General features: G+C 42.9%; 2 protein-coding genes and 1 long non-coding RNA gene across 5 annotated transcripts in view; 1 reads left to right on the forward strand and 2 right to left on the reverse strand.

Annotated features, from left to right (window-relative positions):
• The window catches only part of HPRT1 (hypoxanthine phosphoribosyltransferase 1), a 36,381-nt gene extending 34,846 nt beyond the window's left edge, over positions 1–1,535 (reverse strand). Inside the window, exon 1 of one of the 2 annotated variants that reach the window (XM_078064521.1) lies at positions 1,363–1,531. In XM_078064521.1, coding sequence (XP_077920647.1) covers positions 1,363–1,389 — 27 coding nt within the window. In that variant the 5' untranslated portion in view covers positions 1,390–1,531. Of the gene's footprint in view, positions 1–1,362 lie in introns of both variants that reach the window. The other variant, XM_078064522.1, reaches the window with a different exon arrangement.
• Positions 1,536–1,619: 84 nt separating this feature from the next.
• LOC144380491 (uncharacterized) lies at positions 1,620–25,095 on the forward strand. Its single transcript, XR_013444658.1, has 3 exons — positions 1,620–2,248; positions 5,513–5,757; positions 24,613–25,095. It is a non-coding gene; the product is annotated as an uncharacterized LOC144380491 (long non-coding RNA).
• The window catches only part of LOC118552865 (PHD finger protein 6), a 47,336-nt gene continuing 42,272 nt past the window's right edge, over positions 22,325–27,388 (reverse strand). Inside the window, exons 10-11 of one of the 2 annotated variants that reach the window (XM_078064519.1) lie at positions 25,819–25,948; positions 22,325–25,488 (exon numbers count right to left, since the gene is read on the reverse strand). In XM_078064519.1, coding sequence (XP_077920645.1) covers positions 25,819–25,948 — 130 coding nt within the window. In that variant the 3' untranslated portion in view covers positions 22,325–25,488. Of the gene's footprint in view, positions 25,949–27,388 lie in introns of both variants that reach the window. The other variant, XM_078064520.1, reaches the window with a different exon arrangement.

The following is a 27,388-nucleotide window of genomic DNA, read 5'->3' on the forward strand; positions in this document are numbered from 1 at the left end:
ACTATATAGGTAAACGCCATGATAGCTATTATGTTATTATTCCCAGTCAAGGGCCATGGAAAAGTTGTTTAGTCAGACTGTAGACAGTCTTACAATCTTTTCAGTAGCACCTCAGTACATTAAGGACCAGAAAGGTGAAGTAAGTTACCCAAGGCCACACAGCTAGCAAACAGCCCAAACAAGCAGGATTCCAGGCCAGACTCCATTAAGAACACTGGTCTTTACCTTAAGCCACAGTGCCTAATATCAACAGAATCCTTCCCTTTTTAGGGCTCAAGTGGCTAATTATTTATTAGTTCAACAAACCATTATTGATAATTCCTTACATGCCAGGCACTGTCCTATGTGCTGGGGTTACGGTGGTGATCCCTGACCTTCATAAAGTTTACGGTTTAGTGGGAGAGACAATCAACAGGTAATCGGGTAAATGTGAAAATAACGACGATGATGCTGCACACTAAGGCATGTAACTGTTCGGGAGGGGCGTTGGCCATTTTAGCAAGCGTGATCCAAAAGGTGGGAGGGGAATGCAGCTTAGCTTGTTCGAGAAACAAAACGAACCAATGAGGTTGGAGACAGGATACGAGAGGCTGACGGTGGTATGAATGTCCTTGGAGGTAAGGACCAGATTCGCATTTTTTGTCCCTGCAGGATCAACGAGCTTAGGATCCAGGTTAAGGCATATCTGAATTCGAGACCTGGTTACCTCCGGGCCGTGGGAAAACTACCTAATATCGTCTCACTATTGCTCGTGTGTGAAGAGGAAGGCATGGTTACCGCTACCAAGGCTGCTGTGAGGATTCAATCGGGCACTGCGCATTCGCACAGTCACTATGTATTTGCGGAACTAGGTACAAATGCCAGTCCCCGCGTGCCCTCCCATGCGGTCGTTCCCGTGCCCGGGCCCTCTACACCGCAACCCGGAGGACCTGGGCAGCGTATCCCCAGTTTCGAGAAGGGCCTCTCCGGAGAAAGCTCCCCCCCCCCCCCAATAAACAGCCCAAACCCGCGGCGCGCCAGATCATTCCCGAACCGGCCCGCGCGGCCCCTCCCCGCAGCACGCTCCCCAGCGGCACTAGTCAACCAAAACGCCATTTCCACCCTCTCCTCCCACACGCCGCCCTCGTTGCCAGGGCCGTCCAGGCGCACCCACCCCGCACCTCGCCATCCGTCCCCCACGCCGCCCCGCGTGACGTAAAGCCCGAGCCGGGACACGGCGGCCGCCTCCGCCCCCCCCCGCCCCTCCGGGCTTCCCCGGGCCACCCCGGCCGGCGACCTCACTGCGGGCCGCGCGCCCCAGGGGCCGCCCGCCACCGCCGCGGCCGCCGCCGCCACCACGGCCCGGCGGGCCAAGCTGCTCACCACGACGCTGGGGCTGCGGGTCGCCATTACGGAGCCGGCGTGCGCGCGGGCTGACTGCAGCCTGAAGAGGAGGAAGCCGGCGGCGCAGCAGAGGAGGCGGGGGTTCCGCAGAAGGTGGCGACACGCGGGAAAGCCGAGCGATCCGCTCGCTCTCGCGCTCTAGGCCGCCGCGGGCGCTGAGGCAGAACAGGCCCCGCCCCGCCCCGCCCCCGGCTCCGTCCCGCCCCCGGCTCCGCTCGGCTCCGCCCCGCCCCCGACCGCCCGGGCGCCTCCACCGGCGCCGGCGGGTTTCCACGCTCGCGAGGGGGGAATTTTCCTCCGGAAGAAGCGGGGACTCCTCGGGCGCAGCCTGTGTCCCGCTTTTCCTGCGTCTCCCAGCCGGAGGGCTCCCGAATTCCCAAACCTGCCGCCGCCTCGCTTCTTCCTAGTGGCCCTAAACTGGGCGCCGGCTCTTCCGCTTGCAGTCACCACGTGCTTCTCTCGCCCGGCGTCCCCTTCCCAAGACCTTGGACCGCATTGCGGATTCCGTTTTCCCGACCGGTGGCCCAGTTCTACCAAAAAAAAAACTTTTAACTGGGTGTGCGAGTTCAGACCTAGAGCCCCAGAGTCAGCAGGTCAGGGTGCAGCTCCGGCGGGGGACACCTAACTGCCATGTGACCTTGTGCGAATCAGACTCACTGAGCCTCTCTTTTCGTCTCAGTAAAGTGAGGATATTAACAGGATCGTTGTGAGGGTTAGACATGGTATCTGTGTGTGCATACGTATATGTACCTAGGACATTGCATAATCAGTAAATGGGAACTTGCTGTTACTGATCTTTATTTTCGCCTCCACAAATCCCTGTATGGAACTGGGCGAGGGATCTTCCCCTACTCACATACATCAGGTAAGCAAGTAACAGTTGTTCCATTCCAGACGTTTCTACAGCTCCAGCCCCCACCACAGTGCCCAGCACATAGTAGGTGTCCTCTGTTAGGGCCACTGAGGGATATGTGATAGTAAGCGATTTGTGACACTGGGCAAGTCATTGTGAGCCTTCATCAAAAAAATGAGAATAATTCTTGCTGTGAAGGGTTATTATGAGAATTGTAAAAATCATTTATGTAAAGCACCCAGCATACTACTTACAGCCTCCTAGTAGGTGTTCAAGAAATAGTAGCAGTTATCATTTTAGTGCGTATGAGTGTGTGAATACCATAGTGTCCGAGTTTCTCTGCCTCCCCTATCATGGAGCGGTAAGAGACTATAAGGGAAAAGGTCCATGTGGGCTTCAGATTGAGAAAGATCTGAGTTGAAATCCCGAGTTCACCACTAACTAGTGTTATACCTTGAGCAGGATGCTTGACCTCCGTGTGCCTCAGTTTCCTTATATGTCAAATGAAGATAGTATCTCCATCACAGGGCATGGCGAGGATTAAACAAAATAATGCAAGAGTGCCTAGTATAGTCCTTGCTTCAAAAAATGTTAATACCAATGCTCTGTGTTCCATATTTTTGCCTTAAACAATTCTTCACTCTATTTATCCTTCTAGCATCTAAGACCTCTTATCCATTCTCCTATTGATGGACATTTGGGCAGTTTCCAGGTTTGGCTTATTGCAAATAGTGCTGCTATGAACACTATACATATTTTGTACATAAACAAATGAATGTATTTCTCTTGGATATAGACTTTGAGGTTCATTATCAGCACATTTTTGTTACTTATCCTTTTAAGGAACATTGTGTTCCACCAGGAACACAATGCGTTAATTCATAGCAGTTCCAGTTTATGCACTGGGCCCCTGGCACAGGTGGACTCAGCTACATTTGTTTCTTCTTTTTTTTTTGTCTAAGTAAGCTCCACCCCCAGCGTGGAACCCCATGCAGGGCTTGAACTCAGGACCCTGAGATCAAGACCTGAGCCAAGATCAGGAGTCAGGCCAACGTGCCCCCCCCCCATTTATTTCTAAATTAGGTATCTGGGGGCACCTGGGTGGCTCAGTTGGTTAAACGACTGCCTTCGGCCCAGGTCATGATCCTGGAGTCCTAGAATGGAGTCCCGCATTGGGCTCCCTACTCAGTGGGGAGTCTGCTTCTCCCTCTGACCCTACCCCCTCTCGTGCACTCTCTCTCTCAAATAAATAACATCTTTAAAAATAAATAAATAAATAAAAATAAATTAGGTATCCAACACTTCCAGAGCCCTGCCGCCTTCTTTGTGGCTTGCAGTATCTTTCTCGGAACCCTGTGATAGCACATACTCTTGTATTCTCACAGAGGTTTGAAATAAGCAGTGATAGCCTGGTGACTGTAAAGACAAACTACTGTTATTTCAGTCCTGTCATTCTGTGACAACTTGGAGCTTTTGTTTGTGTTTTTAAAATTTAAAACAGCAAATAGCAAGATGTAATACTTTTGTTTGGCAAGTGGAAATCTGGTTCACATATGGAATATTTTCCTGAATTTGGACAATATATTTAAAATCGAAATGTGTTATTTTAAAATCATAACAGTTGGGGCATCTGGCTGGCTCAATCAGTAAAGCATGCGACGCTTGATCCCAGGGTCGCGAGTTCAAGCCCCGTGTTAGGTGTGGAGCCTACTTTAAAAAAAAATTGAAAAATTAAAATTGTCTCAAATCCAAAAAAGAAATCAAGAAAATAATTACTCATTATTATAGAAAATAAAATTTTTGTATAGACAAAATAATTGTCATTTTTTTTGAGAGAGAGCATGTGTGCAGGCGCACGCCAGCAGGGGTGGGGGGGGTAGAGGGATAGGGAGAGAGACTCTCGAGCAAGCTCCGCGCCCAGCAAGAGCCCAGCTCGGGGCTCGAACTCACAACCCTAAAATCATGAGCCGGAATCAAGATTTGGACGCTTAACCGATTGAGCCACCCAGGCACCCCAATTTTGTCATTTTTTAATTAAAAATTATCTATTCTGAGGTACCTGGGTGGCTCAGTCGATTAATCGTCTGCCTTCAGCTCAGGTCATGATCCCGGGGTCCTCGGATCGAGCCTGCTTCTCCCTCTCCCACTCCCCCTGCTTGTGTTCCCTCTCTCGCTGTCTCTCTCTCTCTCTCAAATAAATAAATAAAATCTTAAAAAATAAATAAATAAAATATCTACTCTGGGTGTCAAATATGCTAGGTATGCCAGTTTTACTAGAATATTTGCATGCAGGGAGAGATAAGGAAAGCATGGGTGTAACCCAACATTCCCCTTCCTAACTCCTGCCTTTCCAGAAACAATTCTGTAGTCTACTTGTTTGGACATAATGAGGAATTATTTATGTACCACAACCAATTTTGAGTATATTTCTGCTCCACGTTTCTTCATTTAGTAAGAACCTGCTTTTTATCATGGTGCTATGCTCCACCAAAAGTTGTATTTCTGTGAAAAAAAAATAATCACCACAAAACTACTTATCCTAAACGTTGAATTTTTTAAATTGAATTTAGAGTAGCTTTCCCAGTAATCTTGGATTATTTCCACCTTCATCAGAATAAATTTCTCTAAGCTTTGCTTTGACTCCACGAACTGGATGAAAACTGAACTAGTATTGGAATTAGCTAATGTGATGGTTAATTTTATGTGTCACTTCGGCCGGGCTACAGTGCCCAGATAATTTGGACAAACATTCCGGATGTTTCTGTGAAGGTGTTTTTTGGATGAGATTAACATTTAAATCAGTGGACTTTGACTAAAGCAGATTACCTTCCCCAATGTGGGTGGGCCTCATCCAATCATTTGAAGGCCTGAATAGAGCAAAAGGCTGACCTCCCCTGAGCAAGAAGGAATTCGGCCCGCCGACCGCCTTTGGGTTGGAGCTGCCCCTCCGCCCTGAGTGTCCCGCCTGCTGGCCTGTCCCATCAGATTTTGGACTTGTCAAGCCTCCACAATCGTGAGCCAATTCCTTAAAATAAACCTCTCTCGCTCTCTTTAGTTTTCTCCCTCTCTCTCTTCTCCCCATCCCTCCCCCCCTTTCTGTCTCTCTCATACACACATCCTGTTAGTTCTATTTCCCTGGAGAACCCTAATACAACTGGTTTTCTCTTTGAAGCCTCTAATGATCTAGATGGCATCGTATAACCGGCGTCATTTAACTGAAGTCTGCTAACAGAGCCACTTCTTTAAAGCTATCACTACGCTCTTCCTCACGTACAGGCCCCTCGGAATCAAAACGAGCAAATGAATCTTGAGGAAAAGTCATTTGATCTAAACAACTCATTCACAGAGCAATACGTGAATGCCTTCCGTGCAGCCGCACCCCATTAAATCATCTTCTTTGGGCACCGTCTTCTCAGAATACCTACAGACCTTTGAGGGAGATGCTGATGCCGTCCCTGCGGATTTATGTCGTCGGGTTTTCGTGCGGTCACCGATACCGACACGCCGCGTGCACGTGGATGGTAAGTGTCGACAAGTGTTTTGTTCGTGTTACACAGTCATGATCAATTTTCTTGAATAACAGATGTGGTATTTAATTTTTCGTTGATTTTGCACTTCAGTGTTTGAACTCCCATGCCGAAAGGGTGGATTGCAAATTTTTTAAAAAGTCACGGGTCGTAGATTTGCACCATCTAGTGAATGACGCGACCATTGTACCAAGAGCATTCAGATTACTTACCGTGTTCTACGGCAGGATGCCCCAGCCACACCTAAGGAGGTAATTTACTGCATCCACTGGGCTACCCACTCGTGGCTGGGCAGCTTCCTGCTCTGTCGTGGGCTTTGGCATGGGCACAGCTGGCCGGCACATCCCACCGGGACACCCAAGTGTCCGGCAAGGGGCACAGTGGTGAATCCTCCCTCTCGTCCCTGCCCGGGACAAGAATGAGTCCGTTGTCTTGAACTTCTAACGTCTGAGCGCACTTGCTTTGTTATCTGTGAACACCCAGCATGCTGTCCTTGAGAGGGTTACATTGTATTTGGAAAAGATTAGACAAAGGGGAAGGGTTATCACTGGTTGCCATTTAGGTTTAACTCTGTGTTAAAGGGAGAATTTGCTTCTCTCTCTCTGCACCACGCAAGCTAGCGGACAAGACCAAGGCAGAAGCTGGAATTAAAAAGTGGTGGTCCCCCAGACCCATCCTGGCTTAGGTCGATTCGGCGATTAATACTAACACCTGGTGGGAAAATGAAAACTCCGGGACAAATGCTAAATTGGACAAGTTGCTGGGATAACAGTCCCAGGCAAACTGGAACGTATAGTCCCCCTGCAGTGGTAGAGGGCCTGGGTGGGGGACGCCTTCCAGTACTGTTGACGGCAGCCCTTCCCTGCTATACCCCATTCTCTGGCCACAATTTTCTTCCTCTCCAGTTGTCCCTGGCCACCCTGCCTAGCAGAATTGCGCTGCAGACTCGTGGGCGACCTCCTATTCCACCACTCTGCTCCTGGCTTCCCTTACTTCCCCCTTCCGTTTGGATCCCACCACTCTCTCCCCAGCTGCTGAAGGTCCTTTGTACTCTTCTTAATTCTGCTTTGCCAAGATGGCAAAGCCACAGCGTGGCTCAACCCCACAGCCCGTTTTATCTACCCCTGCTAGGCTGCAGAGTGCCGCCGGAGAAAGTCCCACAACCATGGAGATTGGTTCCTCCATGGATTCATGGGCTCAGGTCTCTACTGGGCCCTAAACACCCCTCCACAATCCTTCACGAGGCCTTGGTCAGCATCCCCTCTCATTCCCCTCAGTAGTGTTCTGAACATCTGTTCCCATTCAACCTCATCATCCTTACTCCAGAAGGGCAGACTCGACCCATTAACTTACGAAGAGAGTGAAGGAAACAAAGGATGAAGCACATCAGTCCCTCCCACCCACATCTACACCGTGTCTTCTCTCTCCTCCAGGCCCAGAGGTGAGGGGCCCCTCCTCTGACCAGCAGATCCATCTGTGCTCTGCAGTCCATCGCCTCTGTCCAATGGCTGCTTTTATTCTCCATAGCTTTTGTCCTTCCTTCTAGTCTTTCCCCTGAGGCCTATACAAACTCAAGTTTCTCTCATCCTAAAAATAAATAAGTAAATGAATAATTGAGTGAATGAATGAATGAGCATGTTTAAAGCCCTCTCTTGATGTCATACCTCATGTTCTCAGAAAAATTTCCATGAGGTTCTTAGAAAAATCTGATTTTGTAAAACATTTTAGGACAGGAACGTCTATAGCAAGTTAACTGCTCTTGTAAGTCACGCGTGCTGGCTTTAGTTGGAACAAAGAAATGAGCTTATAACAAGTAAGGCTGGGTGCTATTATAGGACCATGTATTCTTATTGAACTCTTCCACAATTCTGTATCTATTCATCTGAAAATTGTCATCCACCAGTCACCCAGAATTTCCCTCATTAAATCTCTGTGCTAATGTTCCATGTCTATATCAGGGTCTTCTTAATGACCGTTAAACTTTTATTTGCAGGGCTTAATTTTCTACCAGCTGCCTACTGTCCTTGTCTTACATTTTTTATAGCCTTCTGATATTAGTGCAAATAGTCTTTTATATAGACTGATTTCTAGAACTTTCAAAATCCCACATGGCTCATGGAAGTTGCTCTCTGCTTCCTTAGAATTTTTAAAAATAAACTGTTTAGTAAAAAAAATTCTTTTTCAGGGGGGCGCCTGGGTGACTCAGTCAGTTAAGCGTCGGACTCTTGGTTTTGGCTCGGGTCATGACCTCAGGGTCGCAGGATCGAGCCCTGCATCAGGCTCCGCGCACAGCACAGAGACTGCTGAGATTCTTTCCCCCTCTGCTCCTGCCCCTGCTCTCTCTCAGCTAAACAAACACAATCTATTGTTTTTTTTAAATCTTTTTCAGTCACAGCCCCAGTTTCTTGGGTTGTTCATACTTGCTTGCTCACTCGCTATTAGCCTCCTCACTCACTGTGGTCTGTCTTCACCCACAATTGTGCCAAAATAGCTTGGCTTGGACACCACCATTGACTGTTCTCTGGCCAGATCTAATGGACGCTATTTTTGGCCTATAACCGTCCTCCCTATCGCATCTGATATTATTTGTCACTCTGTTCTTTTGACTCTCTTCCTTTGGCTTCTGGGACACCACCCTCCTGTCTGTCCTGCCTCCCGATTCTGGTTTTCTCTCTCCAACTTCTCAGGACAGATGGTTCCCGACTTAACAATGGTTCGACTTACAATTTTTCAACTTTATGATGGTGCGAAAGCGGTACACATTCGGTAGAAAGTGTACTTGGAATTTTGGATTTTGCTCTTTTCCCAGGCTAGCAGCGTAAGGTGTGGTCCTCTCTCGTGATGCTGGGTGGCGGCAGCAAGCCGCAGTCGGCCACGCCATCCTGAGGGTACACAACCCAGACGCTGACAACCATTCTGGTTTTTCACCGTCAGTACGGTATTGGATACATTACATGAGATATTCAACACTTGATTACACAATAGGCTTTGCATTAGATGACTTTGCCCAACTGTAGGCTCGTGTAAGTGTTCTGAGCATGTGTAAGGTAGGCTGAGCTGTAATATTTGATAGGTTAGGTGTAGTAAATGCATTTTTGATTTACAATATTTTCAACTGACAATGGGTTTATCAGGGCACAACCCCACTGTAAGAGGAGCAAGATGTGTATACCCTTCCCCAGCGTTAACATTTAATATAAACACACCCAGTACAATGATCAAAACCAGGAAATTAACATTGATGTAATATGATTAACTAATCTAGAATCCTTATCTAAATTTCATCAATTGTCCCATTAATGTTCTTTTTCTGGACCAGGATCTGATCTGGGAGCACATGTTATGTTTCCTTAAATCTCCTTAACCTCCTTTATTCTGGAACAGTTCCTATCTTTGTCTGTTATGACCTTCACCTTTTTTGAAGGGCACTGGCCAGTTATTCTGTAGAATTTCCCTCAGCTCGGGTTTGTCTGATGTTACCACATCATGGAATTTCAGGTGTTCCATTTTGGGCCAGAAACACAACAGTCATAACGGTGTGTTTTTATATTAGGAGGCGCACGCTTGTCAATTTGTCCCATTACTGACGCTAATTTGGATTACTTAGTTAAGGCAATGTCTGCCGCATTTCTTCACCACACACTATTTTCCTCTTTGTAATTAATAAGGATCATGAGGCATGCTACTTTGAGACTCTGTAAATATTCTGTTCCTCATCAAACTTTCACTGACTAATTCTAGCCTCCCTTGGTGATTCTTTTTTTTAATTATTATGTTATGTTAATCACCATACATTATATCATTAGATTTTGATGTGTTCCATGATTCATTGTTTTTGTATAACACCCCGTGCTCCATTCGGTACGTGCCCTCCTTAATACCCATCACTGGGCTAACCCATCCCCCAACCCCCTCCCCTCTAAAACCCTCAGTTTGTTTCTCAGAGTTCATAGTCTCTCATGGTTCGTCTCCCCCTCCGATTTCCCCCCCTTCCTTTTTCCCTTCCTAATCCCTTGGTGATTCTTGACTGCAGCAGTTCTTACTGGGATGTTTGTCGAATGTCGCTTTTTCCATTATCATTCCTGCTTCACTTATTATTTGGAATGCTACTGTAATAAAGAGCGTTCCCTCCTCCCTATTCATTAGTTTTTAAATTATTTAAATCACCACAGACCCAGGCATTTTATCCAGTGGGGAATGATCTATCAGTAGCTTTAATTACTTTTGTGCCCAAATTGCCCCCAATTTGGCTCTTGGGAGTCCCTTTGTGTTGGCTCCTGTGTCTTTGTGGTTATTTTCCCATCATTCTTTGAGCACTTCCTTAATTTCTGGCACCACAAGATACTCCAGGCTCATCTTGTACTTTTCCTGTCCTAGCCTTGGTATTGGCTGTTTTTCCAAAAAGCCCTGGTTCCTCTCATTGGAGAGTGATATTAGAAGTAGGAGAATGCACAAACAATGAGTCATGGAACACTACATCAAAAACTAATGATTAACATAACAATAAAAATAAAACAAAACAAAAACAGTTACTAAAGCAAACTAACTGTATTGGTCTTGAAGTAAGTGTTAAGATGATATCTTAAACATCCTGTGGTATTATTTTGGGGGTGCCTGGGTGGCTCAGTTGGTTAAGTGGCTGCCTTCGGCTCAGGTCATGATCCCGGGGTCCTGGGATCGAGTCCCGCATTGGGCTCCCTACTCAGTGGAGAGCCTGCTTCTCCCTCTCTCTCTGCCTGCCGCTCTGCCTACTTGTGCTCTGCCTACTTGTGCTCTCTCTCTGTGTCAAATAAAATCTTTAAAAAAAAAAAAAGAAGAAGTAGGAGAAATTATTAGTATTAGTAGTATTAGAAACCAAGCTCTGGGCATTAGGTTATAACATTTAAATCATGATGGTGAAAATCAACAGTGTCTTATAATAAGCTTAAGGGTAATTGTGTTTTACAAACTAAGGTTTAGGGGCACCTGGCTGGTTCAGTTGGCGGAGCATGCAACTCTTGATCTCGGGGTTGTGAGTTTGAGCCCCACGTAGAGACTACTCACAAAAAAAGGGGGAAAATTTTTAAAAATTAAAACAAAGGTTTAAAGCTTAAATGATGCCACCTATCATTATTTAGTATGTGTATGTATAAATTTATATATTTAAATATGTATAAACTGAGGTATATTGAATTCTTTTTTGGAAAGAGAACCTTATGCATACTAAAATTCAAGCTGACTTCCTTTCTACATAGAAAGGAGAGTTGTTGCCTTACCCAGCTCAAATGTATACTCTTAAAAAGGTCTGCTAACTTTCATGCTTCTGTGTTGCATTTGAGTGTTTCTGCTATAGACAGCTGTAGAAAAATCAGCAGATAAAACAGGATTTTATAAGGGTTCCTTGCTTCTACGGAAGCTAGAAGTCCCTAAGGTTAGGGGTTACCTCCTGTTGGGGTTTTCAGAAAGCGCTGTTACTCTGGTTATTAATATAGCTAACGTTGTGGCTACTTGGGGTGCTCAGCAGAGACTGACATATTGACATCTCTTTTTCCCCAAGTTTTTATTTAAAGTCCAGTTAGTCAACATACAGAGTAATAGTAGTTTCAGGTGTAGAATTCAGTGATTCATCACTTACATACAATACCCGGTGCTCATCACAACAAGTGCCCTCCTAATGCCCATCCCCCATTTAACCCATCCCCCCCAAACCCCCCGCCGCCTGACATCTCTTTCTAATGTTGCTCTTTTCTAGGATCAGGCCCCAGATTCAGAATAATAAAACTGATGAGGTATTTCACACCCAAAAACCATCCTTAGCACTCTCCTGGATGGCCGCTAGCACCAAAGGCTTGCTCGCTCTCCTGACTCACAATGTGGCCTCACAAGCAAAGGTGGGGAGGGGTGTGTGTTGGGAATAATTAGGTATACTAGGTATGCTTCATGTATTCTTCATGAGATCAACAGTAAACTGTCACGGTTTAGGCTCACAATACAGGGAAAGTTGTCAAGTCAAAGAAAGAAGCTCAAGCTACTTTAGGTTACTTTTTATTACTATAGGAAATTGTATCTCTTTTCAAGCATTGTGGTGATAATATATTCATGTTCATGTGTGTAAGGGCTAACGAAGTGGCTGTTTTTGTTTTTTGTTTTTAAGATTTTATTTATTTGTCAGAGAGAGAGAGAGAGAGAGCACAAGCAGGGGGTGGGGCGGCAGAGGGAGAAGCAGGCTCCTCGCCGAGCAGGGAGCCCGATGCGGAACTCGATCCCAGGACCCTGGGATCATGACTTGAGCCGAAGGCAGACGCTTAACCTCTGAGCCACCCAGGCACCCCTAATGAAGTGACTGTTAACAAATTGACTTCTAATGAATTTTATTGCCCAGTTTAAAATAGTTCTGTTTTGTGATGGCGATATCTTAGCCCAGAGTCGGATGACTTCATGAAAGTAGACTGCTGGGGCGCCTGGGTGGCTCATTCGGTTAAGCGTTCGCCTTCAGCTCGGGTCATGATCTCAGGGTCCTGGGATCGAGCCCTGCATCTGGCTCTCTGCTCAGTGGTGAGTCTGCTTCTCCCTCTCCCTCTGTGATCTTTCGCTCTTGCTCTCTCTCATATAAATAAATTTTTTTTTAAGTTTATTTAAAAAAAAGTAGACTGCTAGTCTAAGTAGAAAACGAAGTAGGACTGAGTAAAACTATTGAGAAACGTAGCTGTGGTTGTCTTAGAACCTGATCAGAATTGTTCTGAATGTTCTTTGTGGCAGGCATAGACAGAGCCCCCTTCCTCCTTTGTCTCTTCCAGCCCTCAATATCAGTGCCATTAGGGTGAACACATTTGCTCAAAGTTCATTACCAGTGGACTCCCAACCTAAACTTCTAAACCAACAGCGTAACTCCTCCCTTGACTGTTGTGCTGTTTCAATTATCTGATTTGTGGAGGGGTGCTTTTAAAGAAAACCTTGTAGGGGCGCCTGGGTGGCTCAGTCGGTTAAGCGTCTGTGTTCAGCCCAGGTCAAGATCCTGGAGTCCCGGGATCGAGCCCGAGTTGAACTCCCTGCTCAGTGAGGAGCCTACTTCTCCCTCTGCCTCTGCCCCCCCACCCCCCATTAGTGAGCTAATATATAAATAAAATCTTGAAAAAAAAGAGAAAACCTTGCAAGGGAGGAATCAAAGCAGGACAGGGACAGGGAGGGAGTTGAGCAAGAAAGATATGGCCTCAGGTAAAGTCTAGTCCTGGCCTGACTCACAGGGGAAAAACCCCCTGCAGTGTCCTGTCTTGAGACAGGGGACAAGGACTTTGTATCCTAGAATCGTTGGCTCCCTGGGGAGAGGGGGAGTGTAGCCTCCCAGGCTCCCATGTGGCAAGGTCAAGTAACCAGAGAAGGTCGCGGGTGGAAACTACATACCAAACAAATGTAGGATGAGGGCACTGGCTGGTCAAGGGAGCTGGACAGGGCACAGCAGCAGACACCACACCCATACCCGTAGCTGCGTGAGAGCTACCAGTGAAAATGAGGTATCAGGGGATTTTGTTTAGAAACATCCTCCTAATATAGGAATCCAGTTTAAAGGAATATTACTATATTATCATGAACATAAAGGACTTTAATAATGACCTTTTGTGCTACATAATTAAGACTATGTCTAATTTCCACCATTTGTTAGAAATTTAAAAAGCAATTGATTGGGCAACAAATTAATTGAATTTTCGTTCATTTTCGCTGGTAGCTATTTAGTAATAATTTGTTTAACTGAATCCAGGTAACACTCTGGAATTTACATGAATATGTAGAAATGTTTCTACTCAACTTCATGTGTGGACTTTTAAAGACGTGCCATCTGATGTGTCTATAAAAATTATTTAGCAACTGTATTTTATCTCTAGTTTGTATTTCTTTTTTTTTTTTTTATAATATTTGTTTTCCTCCATTGGGCAGTTTTTTTGTTTTGTTTTGTTTTTGTTTTTTTTTTTAAAGATTTTTTATTTATTTATTTATTTGAGAGAGAGAGAGAGAGAGAGTGAGAGAGAGCGCAAGAGGGGGTAGGGTTAGAGGGAGAAGCAGACTCCCCGCCAAGCAGGGAGCCCGATGTGGGACTCGATCCCGGGACTCCGGGATCATGACCTGAGCCAAAAGCAGTCACTTAACCAACTGAGCCACCCAGGCGCCCCTCTAGTTTGTATTTCTTAAAATTCGTAAGTGTCTTTGGGGAGTTTAAATTAGTATAAAACTAGATTAATAAGCATTTAATTTTATACAGTCTACTAGAATTGCCTGGAATATATGCCTGTAACACATATAATATAGAGATGGTAATTATAAAGTGAGTGCTGACCTCAAGATGATTTCAAAAACCTCAAGAACTTGTGTTTACATCTCCCTTCCCCCTGAGAAAACTGTGGAAATTTAGATAAGAATAGCAAACACTGAAGTTGCACTTACCATTGGAGAAATTTAAACACTGGATGTTTGAAGACAATCAGGGATTACTATTAAAAACTGAGGAGTTCAGGGGTGCCTGGGTGGCTCAGTCAGTTAAGCGTCTGACTCTTGGTTTCAGCTCAGGTCATGATCTCAGGGTCATGAGATTGAGCCCCGCGTTGGGCTCTACTCTCAGCAGGGAATCTGCTTGGAATTCTCTCCGTCTCCCTCTGCCCCTCCCCCTGCTCTTGCACCCCCCCCAAATAAATCTTTTTAAAAAAAGAAATTTATCTTAAGGCTATAATCAGACAGGGGTAGAAAGCTCTATGTATAAGAATGTTCATCTCAGCATTATTTATTTTCAAACATTTGTTACCCATGTTTCCTATAAGAGAAAAAGGAAATGTTACTTCAACAAAATGAAAAGGAACCTAAGATAGATAAGGACACTGAAATACAAACAAAACAGTGGCAGCTGAAGGGTGAAAACAGCTCAGAAGGTCAATTTCCTATATTTTGGGTGTACTCCAGTAGAAAAGGTTAGGAATCACCCCAAGTACTGGGGAGGGAGAGAGTTCCCTCTGGGCCACTTGATCCAAATATAGTTCACGCTCTTCCCCCCAGATGTGGTCCCTTAGTGGCCTTCCTCTCTAGGCTACTTGATCCAAATATAGTTCATGCTCCTTCCTCCAGAGTGTGGTTCCTTTTCCCTCCCCATACCTTCAGAAGGATGACTTCCCAAGTCAACCTTCAGAAGGATGACTCCCCAAAGCTTACTCCTGGGCCTTCTGCAGGCTCCCTTAATAATGGCTGCTATTTCTGCTGGTATGCCAAACTTTAAATTTTTTTTCCAAAATTATAGAAAAGTTGCAGCAGTACAAAGAGCTCTTGCATATCATCCACCAAGATTCATCAACATGTGATATCTTGCTCCGTTTGCTTTATCTCTTTACACGCGCGTGCGCGCATGCACACACACACACACACACACACACTCACACACACTCTCTCTCTCTCTCTCTCTCTCTTCTTTTTCTGAACCAGGTAAAAGGCAGACATGACACCTTTACTCCTAAACACATCAGCATACATTTTCTGAGAATAAGAATATTCTCCTGTAGCCACAATTATCAAAATCAGGACGTTAAACGCTGACATAATAATATCTAATCTTCAATCCATATTTACATTTAGTCAATAGTCCCCCAAATGTCCTGCACACCAAGAATTCTTTTTTTGCTGAGCCAGTCCCCAATTCAGGATCACACATTACTTTTAGTCATCACGTCTCTTTATCACCTTTAATGTGGAACTGTTCTTCAGTCTTTCTTTGATCTTCAAGACATTCAAGACAAGTACAGGCCAGCTGTTCGGTAGAATATTCTTTAATCTGGGGTTCTCTGCTGTTTCTTCACCATTAGATCAGCACTGTTTACAATAGCAAGGTAATAACAATGACAAAACCTGGAAACTTAATGATCTAATGATAGGGACACGGCTGAACTAAGACAGATTCACAAAATGGACTATTATGCAACCAGTAAGAATGATAGAGTTTATTTACCGAACTGTGAAGATACTTCTGATTTTTAGGTGCAAAAAGCAGAATACAACTTAGGTATAAAATGCGCCCGTTTTATATAATTACATATATGCACAGATATGTTTGAAGATTTTACAAAAAATATAATGGTGACCTTATGGTTCATAAGATTAGGGGAGATAGGAAGTTTTTTTTACTTCTCTGTATTTTCTGACTTTGGTTCAAGGAGCATCAATTCAAGTGTGAGTAGTGAAAAAAATACAAAAAACTTTTCAAAGTGACAGGATAGCTTTACTTTTACATCTGAAGGATCACGTGTGGCAAGGGGACTAGCCGATGGAAGGATTTCCAATCTCGGTCCTGTCATCTAATGTGTTACTCTTGTTCTTGGGTTATCTGCAAAATAACCATGTGACAGCGCTGTGACAGTCAGGGACATTACCCCAAGAAGTCAAGGAAATAAGAACTGAAGAGGACCCACGGGCTTTAGCAACGGCCACTGGTGGACTTTGCTGGAACAGTTTCTGTGTAGTTGAGAAGGTGGAGAGGTGTGAACAGAAGTGAGCGCAATGAAGCTGAGGAATGACTAATAAAAATATGGGAGCAGAGGTGTCAAGTGGGGGCTCAACTTTCAAGAAAATTATATGAGAAGAGAAGAGAAACAGGGTAAAACTAGAAGGGAACGTAGGAACAAGGGCAAGCGTGTCAGGGGATGGGAGAGTCTTTTTTTTTTTTCTTTTTAATTTATTTGACAGTGAGAGAGGGAACCCAAGCAGGGGGAGTGGGAGAGGGAGAAGGGGGACAGGAGAGTCTTGAGTCTGGTCTCTCCTTTAATCCTCACAAGTCCATGCATGGCGTACTATTTTTATGGGCATTTTAAAGATGAGATCATGGAGGTGGAGATTCAGCAACTTAATCAAGGTTACATAGGATCCAAGCCAGGGCCACCAAACCTAGAGTCCGTATGCTTATGTTTGTAATAGTTTCTAAGTATAAAAGGAAAGACAAGTAAAAAGGATTGAAGACCGATGTGGAGAACCTGAGACTAAACACCAGTATTCGTGGCGGCGATCTCCTCTAGCAGGTCACCTTCCCCAGATGGAACAGTAGAAGGAACTCTAGGCACAGGGGGAAGTAAAAGGGTGGATGAGAATTGAGAAGAGGCAAGTGGAGGCCAGTGATGTCTAGAGATAGAGGAGGTGATTAACCATCTCCTGTGGACTGAGTAGTACAGGAAGCGAGGCCAAGAACTGCTCCCTAAAGAAAACGAAGGAATGAAGAATCTGAGGAACAAGGGTGCGGAGCGGAAGCAGAAGTTAGGATTCTGGGCAAAAGGTGAACGAGAAAAACCAACACCAAGTAAACTCCAAACTAGTTTCTCAGCAGTGAGAATAGAGAGGATGGCTCCAGAAGACAGAATGACGGATTCTGAGGGACTTAGCAAGCGGATGTGGAGATGGAAGCAGACCAAGTGTAGCCCTATCGACTGATGGTGTCATTAACAGAGATAAAAATTCAGGTCAGGACAATTTAGTTTGGGACTCATGCTTGAGTAGCCCGCAGACTGGGTAGAAATGCCCAGGAGAATAGTTGAGACTATTCAGTGGGTGGAGCCGACTGTGCGTAAGGAGGAGGGACTCCTCAGCAGAACACAGAGCTGACAGCTGGAGCAGCAGATGATGGTATAAGTGAGAACAGTACAAGACGGCAAAGACCAGAGCACTGGAACACTGACATCAGGGCTGGGGAGAAGGGTCGGGAAGGGAGTAGTCTTGGAGGGGTAGTACAGATCATGGCAGTTAAGGTAAGAGAGTTTCCAGGAGGGCATCAAAGGAAGAAAAAAATAAAGATGCGAAGTGTTCCAAGTTTTGTGCCGATCTTTCTAGGAAGTGGCCTAGAGTTGGCTGCATTTCATGGAATGAAGTGACCCCAGTTATGAAATGCCGTAAAGGCTGCCGAAAACTTCTCTCTCCTGCCCTGCCTCTTCCGGAGCGAGAAAGCACATCTGTCAAGCCTTTCCCTTAAGCAACATATGTTTTCTTTAACCCCTCTCCCCGTGTCCCCGCCCCCAGCCCCCACATACTGGATAGCTGCCCTAAGCGGTTTGGGCACATGGGATAGGTTGAAATGCTTAAGAACGACTTTTCTAAGGGAGGTCCGGAAAGACTGTTGTATTTGAGGATAATGCCAAAATTCCAGCTCTCTGATCTGCGAACTTTCAGAGACTGCTTATCTTTTGTGCTTGCTCTCTAACCGAGAACATGTGAAACCAGGGTCCCAAGAATGATTGCTTCCTGGTAATACTAAATCAATACTAAATATAGAACATAAGCCTAGTTGGGCTTAAGGATCAGGGACATTTGAAAATAAGCCTTTGTGTTAAATTGTCTGGCTAACCTCTGAAGTGAAAGCAACAGCAGTCTCCATTGACCACTGAAGTTCAGAGTTACAAAAAGAACGAATGGAGTCAGGGTGTTTTCTTACCCCTCTTTACAGACTTCATTATTTCGTAAACATATGAGAAATGAGTGGAGGGAAACATGATCAAAGGTTGGGTTATTGGTAAAACAGTAAAGAATTATTTTTGTAAGGTTATACATCTGACTTAAATCTTTTTAAATAAAATGGCTGTTTGGCTAATGTCCTAAGTACCTAATTAGCACAAATTGATTTTGAGAATTAGAAAAAACTTCTTTTCGGGTGGCATCGATCATCCTTGACTACATTCAATTTATTCTTTACTTAGAAACTGGCAGGTTGACTGACCAGCATAACTGAATACTTGTGTCCTTTTTACCAACAGTTTATTTTTAGACAGGCAGGTAACTCTTGCTTGAAATTCTTAAATGAAAACAATCATTTTTTAGCAAATGAGCTAAAAGCATGATATATACATCAAGCCAATTTGTCTGGTTTGTCTTAGATTTTAGTCATACAAGGACAAAACAACTCGTTGAAAGGGAAAAGTGCCAATGGCTTCCTCTTGTTTTTGCACAGCTGACTAGTTGTTAGACATATTCATGATTTGGGGAGTAAGAACCATCACGACAGATAAAGGTCATAGGAATTCTTCAGCAAAACAGTACACGACCCCTTCAAGGGCACCAAACCGAGCCACATATGACCCTGGCCACACAGAGAAGCAGATCCATCTGGCAACAATGAACAGCTTTGAACAATCTGTTACTTTTCAGAAAGCAGGAGGAAGGGAAATGATTCACCAATTACTACTGTTACTAATACATATGAAACAAAACCTTGACTTGTTTCACAAATGAGATATGGTGTCCAGTTTCCCCAAAATAAGCCATATTCTACTTTGAGATATGGTCTACATGGGCTTTATGACAAAATGAAAACCCCGGAGTTTTCCATAGAGCATGTATCATGTTTTTTAAAAGAAGGTACCATAACTCTTTCCATTAAAAGGCACTCCTTTGGAGAGGAAAAGCAGGGAAGCTTAATCCCTTTGGGTGAACTTTTCAATTGGTGCAGTTTTTGGATGGCAATTTTTATTATAACTTTAAATATATATACCTTTTACTTAGCAGTTCCACGTCTGGAAATTTAGCTTAAGAAATGGCCTGCATAAGAACATGAAGACATACGTGAGACCAGACAGAACAATTCCAGTTCTTCCACACACTGCCATGGATCGGAGCTGCTAAACAGAAAGCGAGAAATCTCGTTGTTCCGACACTTTGTAGGGTTGTTCAGGTGAAAACGACAGGTGCAGCACTGCAAGCCTAGCATGATCCTATTTATGCTAAAAACTATAGAAGTTATATATGTACCCATGCACTTTAGAAGGACACACGTCAAATACTGGGGTGCAGGCTTGGGGAGAACGGGGGGATTTTCGCATTTTGCCCTACAGATCTTTGTATGTTTTAATTGTGTACGATAACCACAGAGTACTTTTTTAAAATCGAGGTTTTAGTCACATAAAACTCACCCTTTCAAAGTGTATAGTTCATGGTTTTTAGTATATTCACAAAGTTGTGCAACCATCACTACTGCCTAATTCCAGCCATTTGCATCACCCCAAAAAGAAACCCTGTACCTGCTAACAGTCGCTCCCCAGGGCCCCCCCCCCCCGCAGCCCCTGGCACCCACTAATCTGCATTCTGGCTCTGTGGATTTGCTGCTTCCGGACATTTCACATAAAGGGCATCATGCAGGGGCGCCCAGGTGGCTCAGTCAGTTAAGCGTCTGCCTTCGGCTCAGGTCCTGGTCCTGGGGTCCTGGGATCGAGCCCCACTTCTCGGGCACCCTGCTCGGTGGGGAGTCTGCTTCTCCTTCTCCCTCTGCCCTTACCCCCCTCTCGTGCACTCGCTTCTCATGTTCTCTCATAAATAAGTCAATTAAATCTTTAAAAAAAAAAAAAGGCACCATACAAGATGCGATCCTTGGTGCCTGGCTTCTTAGCGTTAAGTTTCCAAGCAGGGATCAGTACTCCAGTTCTTTACACGGCCATGTATGACTTCAATAAATAAAGATCAACCTGGGGCCCCTGGGTGGCTCAGTTGTTAAGCGTCTGCCTTCGGCTCAGGTCATGATCCCGGGGTCCTGGGATCCAGCCCTGCATCGGGCTCCCTGCTAGGCGGGAAGCCTGCTTCTCCCTCTCCCCCTCCCCCTGCTTGTGTTCCCTCTCTCGCTGTGTCAAATAAATAAATAAAATCTTTAAAATAAATAAATAAATCTGTAAATAGCTCTGATTTAAAAAAAACACTCAGAAAAAGAAAAACCTCACCCTTTTGTACAAATCACTTTGTAGGAACTCAGCAGCTCTAAATCCAATGTCCATATTAAAGCACAGTTTATTTCTATCTTCCTGCTCCTAACACTTTAATATACTCTCTCTCAGGTCCCATTTCAAAGGTCTGCCCCTTCAAACAGTATTTTTGTTTCCACGTAAGTCTGTTTTTGAGATCATTATCATTCACCTAGCAGACCTAGTTAGTTCTTTGCCCAGCTTCATCTTCCCTATCTCCCTGGCACTGCCCCCACCCCCACTGTAAAAACACATTTATAGCCACAGAGAGGTAGAGACAAAGGCATAATGTGGATATTTATGGACCTCCTATCTTTTGACAAAGATCCAGGTCTAAATGATTTCAGTACACTGACCATGTGCAGTGTAACACTTTAAATGCTATCATTAACTTTCGTAAGGAACTTTATAGTTTTCACCCTCTGAATAGAAATCGAGAATACATTTTTGCTTTACGTCCTTAATGTCCAGATACCTCATTATCTAAACAAGGCAAAATTGTGTGACATTGGTTGATCTATAAAGCAGCACTGTCTCTACAGCTGAGGACTCCGGTATATAAATAAGGAGGGTTTTCCCTTAAAAAGATGGACTGGCCCTTTGCTGGCCAAAGAATTTTCCTAGGAAATTCTACCAGCTTTATACTTTAGAATGACCTCAGCAACTGCTGATGACTGCAGCTGGGGGAGAAAAAACAACAAACCCCCCAAGGTCCCCAGCTGTCAACAGTTTCAATTAGCTAAAGAAAACCACAGAACCCCCTTCTCCGGATTTTTATGGTGGTTATAAAAATGAAAATAAGTAATAGGGGCGCCTGGCTGGCTCAGTGGGTAGAGTGTGTGACTCCTGATCTTAGGGTTGTGAGTTCGAGCCCCACCTTGGGTGTAGGGATTACTTAAAAATATATATTTTTTGGGGGGCGCCTGGGTGGCTCAGTCGTTAAGCGTCTGCCTTCGGCTCAGGTCATGATCCCAGGGTCCTGGGTTCGAGCCCCGCATCGGGCTCCCCGCTCGGCGGGAAGCCTGCTTCTCCCTCTCCCACTCCCCCTGCTTGTGTTCCCTCTCTCGCTGTGTCTCTGTCAAATAAATAAATAAAATCTTAAAAAAATATATATATATATATTTTTTTTAGATAAAATCTTTTTTAGAAGTCTTTAAAAAACCAAAATGAAACTAAATAATGGACTTTAAACACACACACACACGCACGCATGCATGCCAAGCACTACTGGGTGACATTTGCCGTCAGGCACACCATTAATCAGAACCTGTTACGTAATTTTTTTCCTCTCGAGTAGGAATGCAGGTGAGGACTCGTCTGTATGGAATGAGCTCATTCCACTAATTAAAAACTGATTTCTGCCCTGGATACGACTACCTCAATATATGCGCACTGTACTAGAAGTCAGCTGTCCATGATGAAGGGAGGACACTGAAATCTGTAAGGTGGAATCCCTTCACAAGAATATTAATCCCCATCCTTATTACCAGCCAGATAAACCACACTAGGAGTTTTGGTTCATTTTCAAAATCACCTTCTAACTAGGTTCCAGAGGACCCAATTTCAACCAAAGGTACCCGAATCAGGTAATAATAAAAGAACCAAAGTGTAACGCAGTTCTGCTGTGGACTTGAAAGACTGCTGTTTCTCTCCATGATGAAACCTTCATGTGGTGAAACCTCGAACTGGACTCAAATTCACTTTTTGTTCTCTCTCATACTTGTTTAATGACAAGTCACTAAACAAACTAGGCATTTCATCTTGAAATGAAGACTAAAGGGACCACAATCCTATTGCCGCTAAAATGAGCTTCATTATACCCTTTCACAAAAAAGACATACATACAAACGTGAAAGTCATAACTCATTTATTGAATGAATAGTATATGCAAGAATACCAATAAAAGGAAACTAATACTACAAACTACAATTTTGAAAATAAAGCCAATATAACAGGAACAAAATATACATAACATGAGAGGAATGTTTGATTTTGACCCATAATGCATTCCATATCTTTACAATTAATCTAAATGCCTGTTAGAACAAAACTGTGTACCTTGGTCTAACCTTTAGTGCTTTTCAAAAAAGCAACAACATTCAGAACACTTTTCTTTTTCTTTGAGATATTTAAGATTCACACATTTGTTCAAGTACATAGATTCTGATTCAACAGTAGATCTACATAGCTTGTTATTCTCTTAATATCTTGAGTAGCATGTACTCCTGAGCAAGTACTATCTGAAATTCTAAAATTGCTGATCTTTGAAATAAAATGTATTTCAGCTGTGGGTTTTTAATAAATTGAGATGAAAGTAAAATTCACACCCCCACCCCCCTCCCCCCAGGAACAAAGAGCTCTTATTAAAGTATAGAAACTCAAGTCTATCTTTCTACTCTAAAGAACATTTCTTACTAACAGTTCTGGTAAGGCAATAAATGCTCCAGAATAATCTTCAATATACGCTTGCAAAGATTACACTGTTGAGTATCAATAACGAAAACAAAACAAAACAAAAGGGGAAAAAAGGAAAGAAAGAAAAGACACTTCAAAATTTCAAGCTAAAATATGCGTAAAAGACAGTCATGGCAGTATTTTTCGAAATGATGTACATGTTATATACTTATCAAATAATGTCATGCTTATTAAAACTACAGTTAAGGACTTAAGAGATGAACAGTAAATACACTGCTGAGGTCCATTTTTCTAAATATTCATACCACAATGTAATTACTACCCAGAAGATGATGATGCTACTTGGGAACATAAGTACTGTACAATTTTTACATTGTAAGGCACTTTTTACTCAGCATGTGACGAAAACATGGATGGAGAATCAAAGTATTGGAGGTTTACAACCAAAGGTGATTTTTCATGTGACTTCAATTTACATTTCAACTTTTAATGAAAGACTGTTTAGCCAATCACACCACAGTGAGAAAAACAGGTAGCCAGCCACTTATTCTAGCCAACCAAAAGGTAAAGTGCTATTCTGGTTGCTAGTGGCAGAGAAAGGGGTGAAGACACCCATACAAAGTTACACACTTGATTACAGAACAAATCCATCGACTGACAGCTATAGTATTTGAAGTCTAAGATATGATCATTGGCTGGCCACTATTACCCCGGCACCTTCCATTTTTCCTAAAAACATCATTACAGTAGTTGTCCAAAAATGAAGGTGCTCTATTGTTCCATGGGTAAGTCTATGGCACACAATATAAAAATGATCAAGACACAGTGATTCAAAGATTTTAAAATAACAGGTTTCAAGCTGTTATAAGGAAATAAAGTACAGATCCTTTGGGAAAAGTCACATAGCTTGGTAAACAAACATCTAGATCTGTCGTTGCACTTCAAGTCATGGTGAATTTTGAAAATTCATCACATACACGCACACACACACACATAAAAACCCAATGGCATATTTAGAGCAAAAAGAAAAACATATAGGGCAACCCCACTAAAGCTAGTTTCCTTCTAAAAATAATAAAAGATGGTTAAAATAAAGCAATCATTGAGTCCCTTGATTTAATGAATGTGTGAATACACACTTGACAAATGTGACCTTAAGGGACTAGCAGTTAAAAAAATTCAGTCATTAAGCACAGTGTAATTTTCCACCTGTTACATTTTAAAAATGCTTCTTCATAAGCTGCAGAATATCTTGATGTACAGTCAAGTTAACATGTTATTTCTTATTTGCTAATTTGCTTTTATGTGGTAGGTTAACGAAGAATTCGGAAATCAAGATCCCTACCCTTGGTATTGAGGTGCTATGGTAATATTAGGCAGACCACAACTAAAGTTTTTTGGTTTTGCCATAAAGAAATATATAAATGTGCTTCAGCAGGTAAGTGGAAGAAAATATCCCTAGCTAGAAATGCCAGTGTGAAAATCCTTTCTAAACAGCTGGGTTCTTAGGCTTCGAAAAACAACTCTGATGATCAAGAAAACACCACCAAGCCCTACCAGAAAAAAATGTAGGGCACGAAAGCCTAGTCAATAGATAAGCAAAGCAATTCATGAAAACATTAAAAATATTAAATAATTTTTTTTTAAAAAATAGTGGTCACAAAATGAAAAATAAATACTGTTTTATGCAGACTGTTTTTTTTTTTTTTTTTTATTCCAACAGCGCATGAGACCTCCTTGTACTTTGGGCCAGTATATGAAGTACTCCACACAACACGGCACTTGAGAGGAACCAGTTTCAGACATGGTGGCTGAAGTCCTTAGTGAGTGGTAACCCTTTAAATCTTAAAGAGGTTTAATTTGCTGTTGCCAAATCTTAGTTTAAACTTGAAAGGGTCCAATCATTTTGCTAGAAGCTCTTTGTAGGACATGATAAGAGAAGAGGTTTACTGTCAAGAGAATTTTGGCATAAGCACTGGAGCTCACAACTTAAAATCACCAGTCGCCCAAGTGCATGCTGGTCAGTGAGAACAACTTTAACAGGAACGAAATGAAAAGCTTTAGCACACTTCTTGGAAGAGATTTTTAGCATGTGCTGTCAAAGCCAAGAGAAAAAGAAGGTTCTCTTCATTTCTAGCCTCCGTTACTTGAGTGTGAAAAAAAAGACCACAAATTCCCATGTGTTGCCACCAGAGACGTGGTTGCACTGTAAAGTGAAATTTGCTTATGCTTTCCCTTGAGTATGAATCCACTAAACAAACTTAGACACTCTAAACAGTAGAACTTTGTTCATTCCAGAAATATAGCTTACTTCATTTCAATGTCTGCTTTAACTGTTGACACTATACACAGGGTTAATAGTGTTTCGATTGCTTCCCAGAAACTGCAAACTACAGCTACGTAATATCAACATGTCAAATTCTGCCATCTAGTGAAGGCTCATAAAACAAACAAGACGTTTTTAGGCAGTTCAATGAAGGATCTAAGAGTTGGGCAGTAAAAAGTTACAAACCCTTTTTGATTTTAGAAAACAGTGAAAAAAGAATAGTAGTTATGGATGTCTTATTCATTCCCAGTTTTCTAACTCTGTCCCATGAACCTGTTTAAAAGATGATAAAAAATTGTAAAATATGATGCTTGAGGGGAACACAATAAATATAATGTTACTGAGGAGCGAGAACATCTTACTGGTTCGACATTACAACTACACTTATTGATAAAGTGGATAGCTTGTTTTTACTGTTACAAAATCAGCTAGTTAAAAAAAAAAAAACTATGCAAGCCTACACAATCCTTTAGCATTCTAGTAACATGCTTAACTAAACATAATAGCATTAAAAAATCATACTGCATATACCATTACTCCAACATGTATTTATCAGCGAGTACTGTATCCTGACAACAGATCCGACATAAGTAACGTTCATACCTAGTTTCCATTAAGTTGCTGCTGAGTTAGTTGTTGCTGGTCAATTTCTACTTTTCCCCGGCTTTTACTCTCTCGTTCCTCATCTTCTTCATCTCTCTCATCATTTCCACTATGATTTTTACAATATAGTCTACAATGACGAAAGATAAAAATCTCAAAATGTTTTGTCGCTCTTGATGGGAATATATTTATGCCATTAGTAGATGAGGTTGGTGCCCATTTAAAATAAGGGTTTCCTCATCCATGCTTTTTAAAAACGCTACAATTAGTTACAGGTCCATTTCTATCTAAACGATAGGAAAGCACTCTATTAATGAGATCGTAAAAAGTTCATCTGACATAAAACCTCTGGTTTAGGATAAAAGTTGTTAACGTATGCCCAAAGATGAGGCAATTCCTCATTTTGCCCATTGAGATTAAAAATAAAGCTTCCAGCCAACTTGAAAATATAAACTTGCAGGCATATAGACGAAATAGTCAAATTCTAGGTTTCAGATACAGAATTCAAAAGCACATTCTAGGAAATAATATAAACTCTATAGATACTGCTGCTTTCTGCTCACATTTCATGAAACATTTTTATTCAAACTCCTCAAAATATCTTCTCATCATTAGTGTCCTGGCCCTTCATGAGCCCCCTAACAGTTTTCCAGGCCCTGCATTTGGCTTGTTCTCTCTTGATCTAGGCTGGCTCCTCCCAACTTCTTTTCTTGCCATGACATTGACTTCTTGGGAAAAGTTAGACCAGCTACCTTTTCAACTATACCATTCTGGAATTTGTCTAACTGTGGTACTGTTTTATTTGGTTCTCTCTTACCCCGTATTTCCTATAAACTGGAAATAAGGTCTAAGGGCTTGGTTAGCTCTAGGTTCAACTTTTCCTTGTTAGTCCAGGATGTTTGATAGGGGACCCTGCATACTTCAGGAGGCATGTTAATTTCAGAATGCCCTACTATTACTGTTAGTGATGCCGTTGGATCATGTGGTTAAAGTGGTGGTGATAGCCAGATTTCTCCATTGTACAGGTAGGTTTTCCCCTCTAAAATCAGCAAATAACCTCTGCAGTGAAACTTTGACATCAGGCTGTTCTGACAACCTTTTATGTGGGTATACACACTGTTTACTTGACATTGATTGTTTTTAATAAAAAAGCAATGCGCATTATTAGGACAAGGGTTTAGGTAGGCCAATTAATGTATATGTACCAATATGTGTTTTATAGTTAACCACCCCACCGTAATCAATGGGTGAGCTGATCTCAGCTCAGTTTTAGGTCAATGATATACAAGATGACAAGATGGAACAATGCTTTAAAAATGTGCAGTGGGTGCCCTCTTGTGGTCAGCAATAGGTAAGACATTCATATACGAATTCTGACACACATGACCTAAAACTAAGTTTAACATGAAGAGTTTCTAACGTGTGAGTGGAATAAAAGGCAGGGAGGGGGGTAGGGAGCAACAATAGCAACTGACTTCCGACCTAGTTTTGCTTATTTTTTTATTCTTAAAACATTTTCAATTATTTCCAAAGAACTGTGGAGAATTTGTACTCTTCTTCAAATGCTACA

Source organism: Halichoerus grypus, chromosome X, assembly GCF_964656455.1.
Source record: "Halichoerus grypus chromosome X, mHalGry1.hap1.1, whole genome shotgun sequence".
NCBI lineage: Eukaryota > Metazoa > Chordata > Mammalia > Carnivora > Phocidae > Halichoerus > Halichoerus grypus.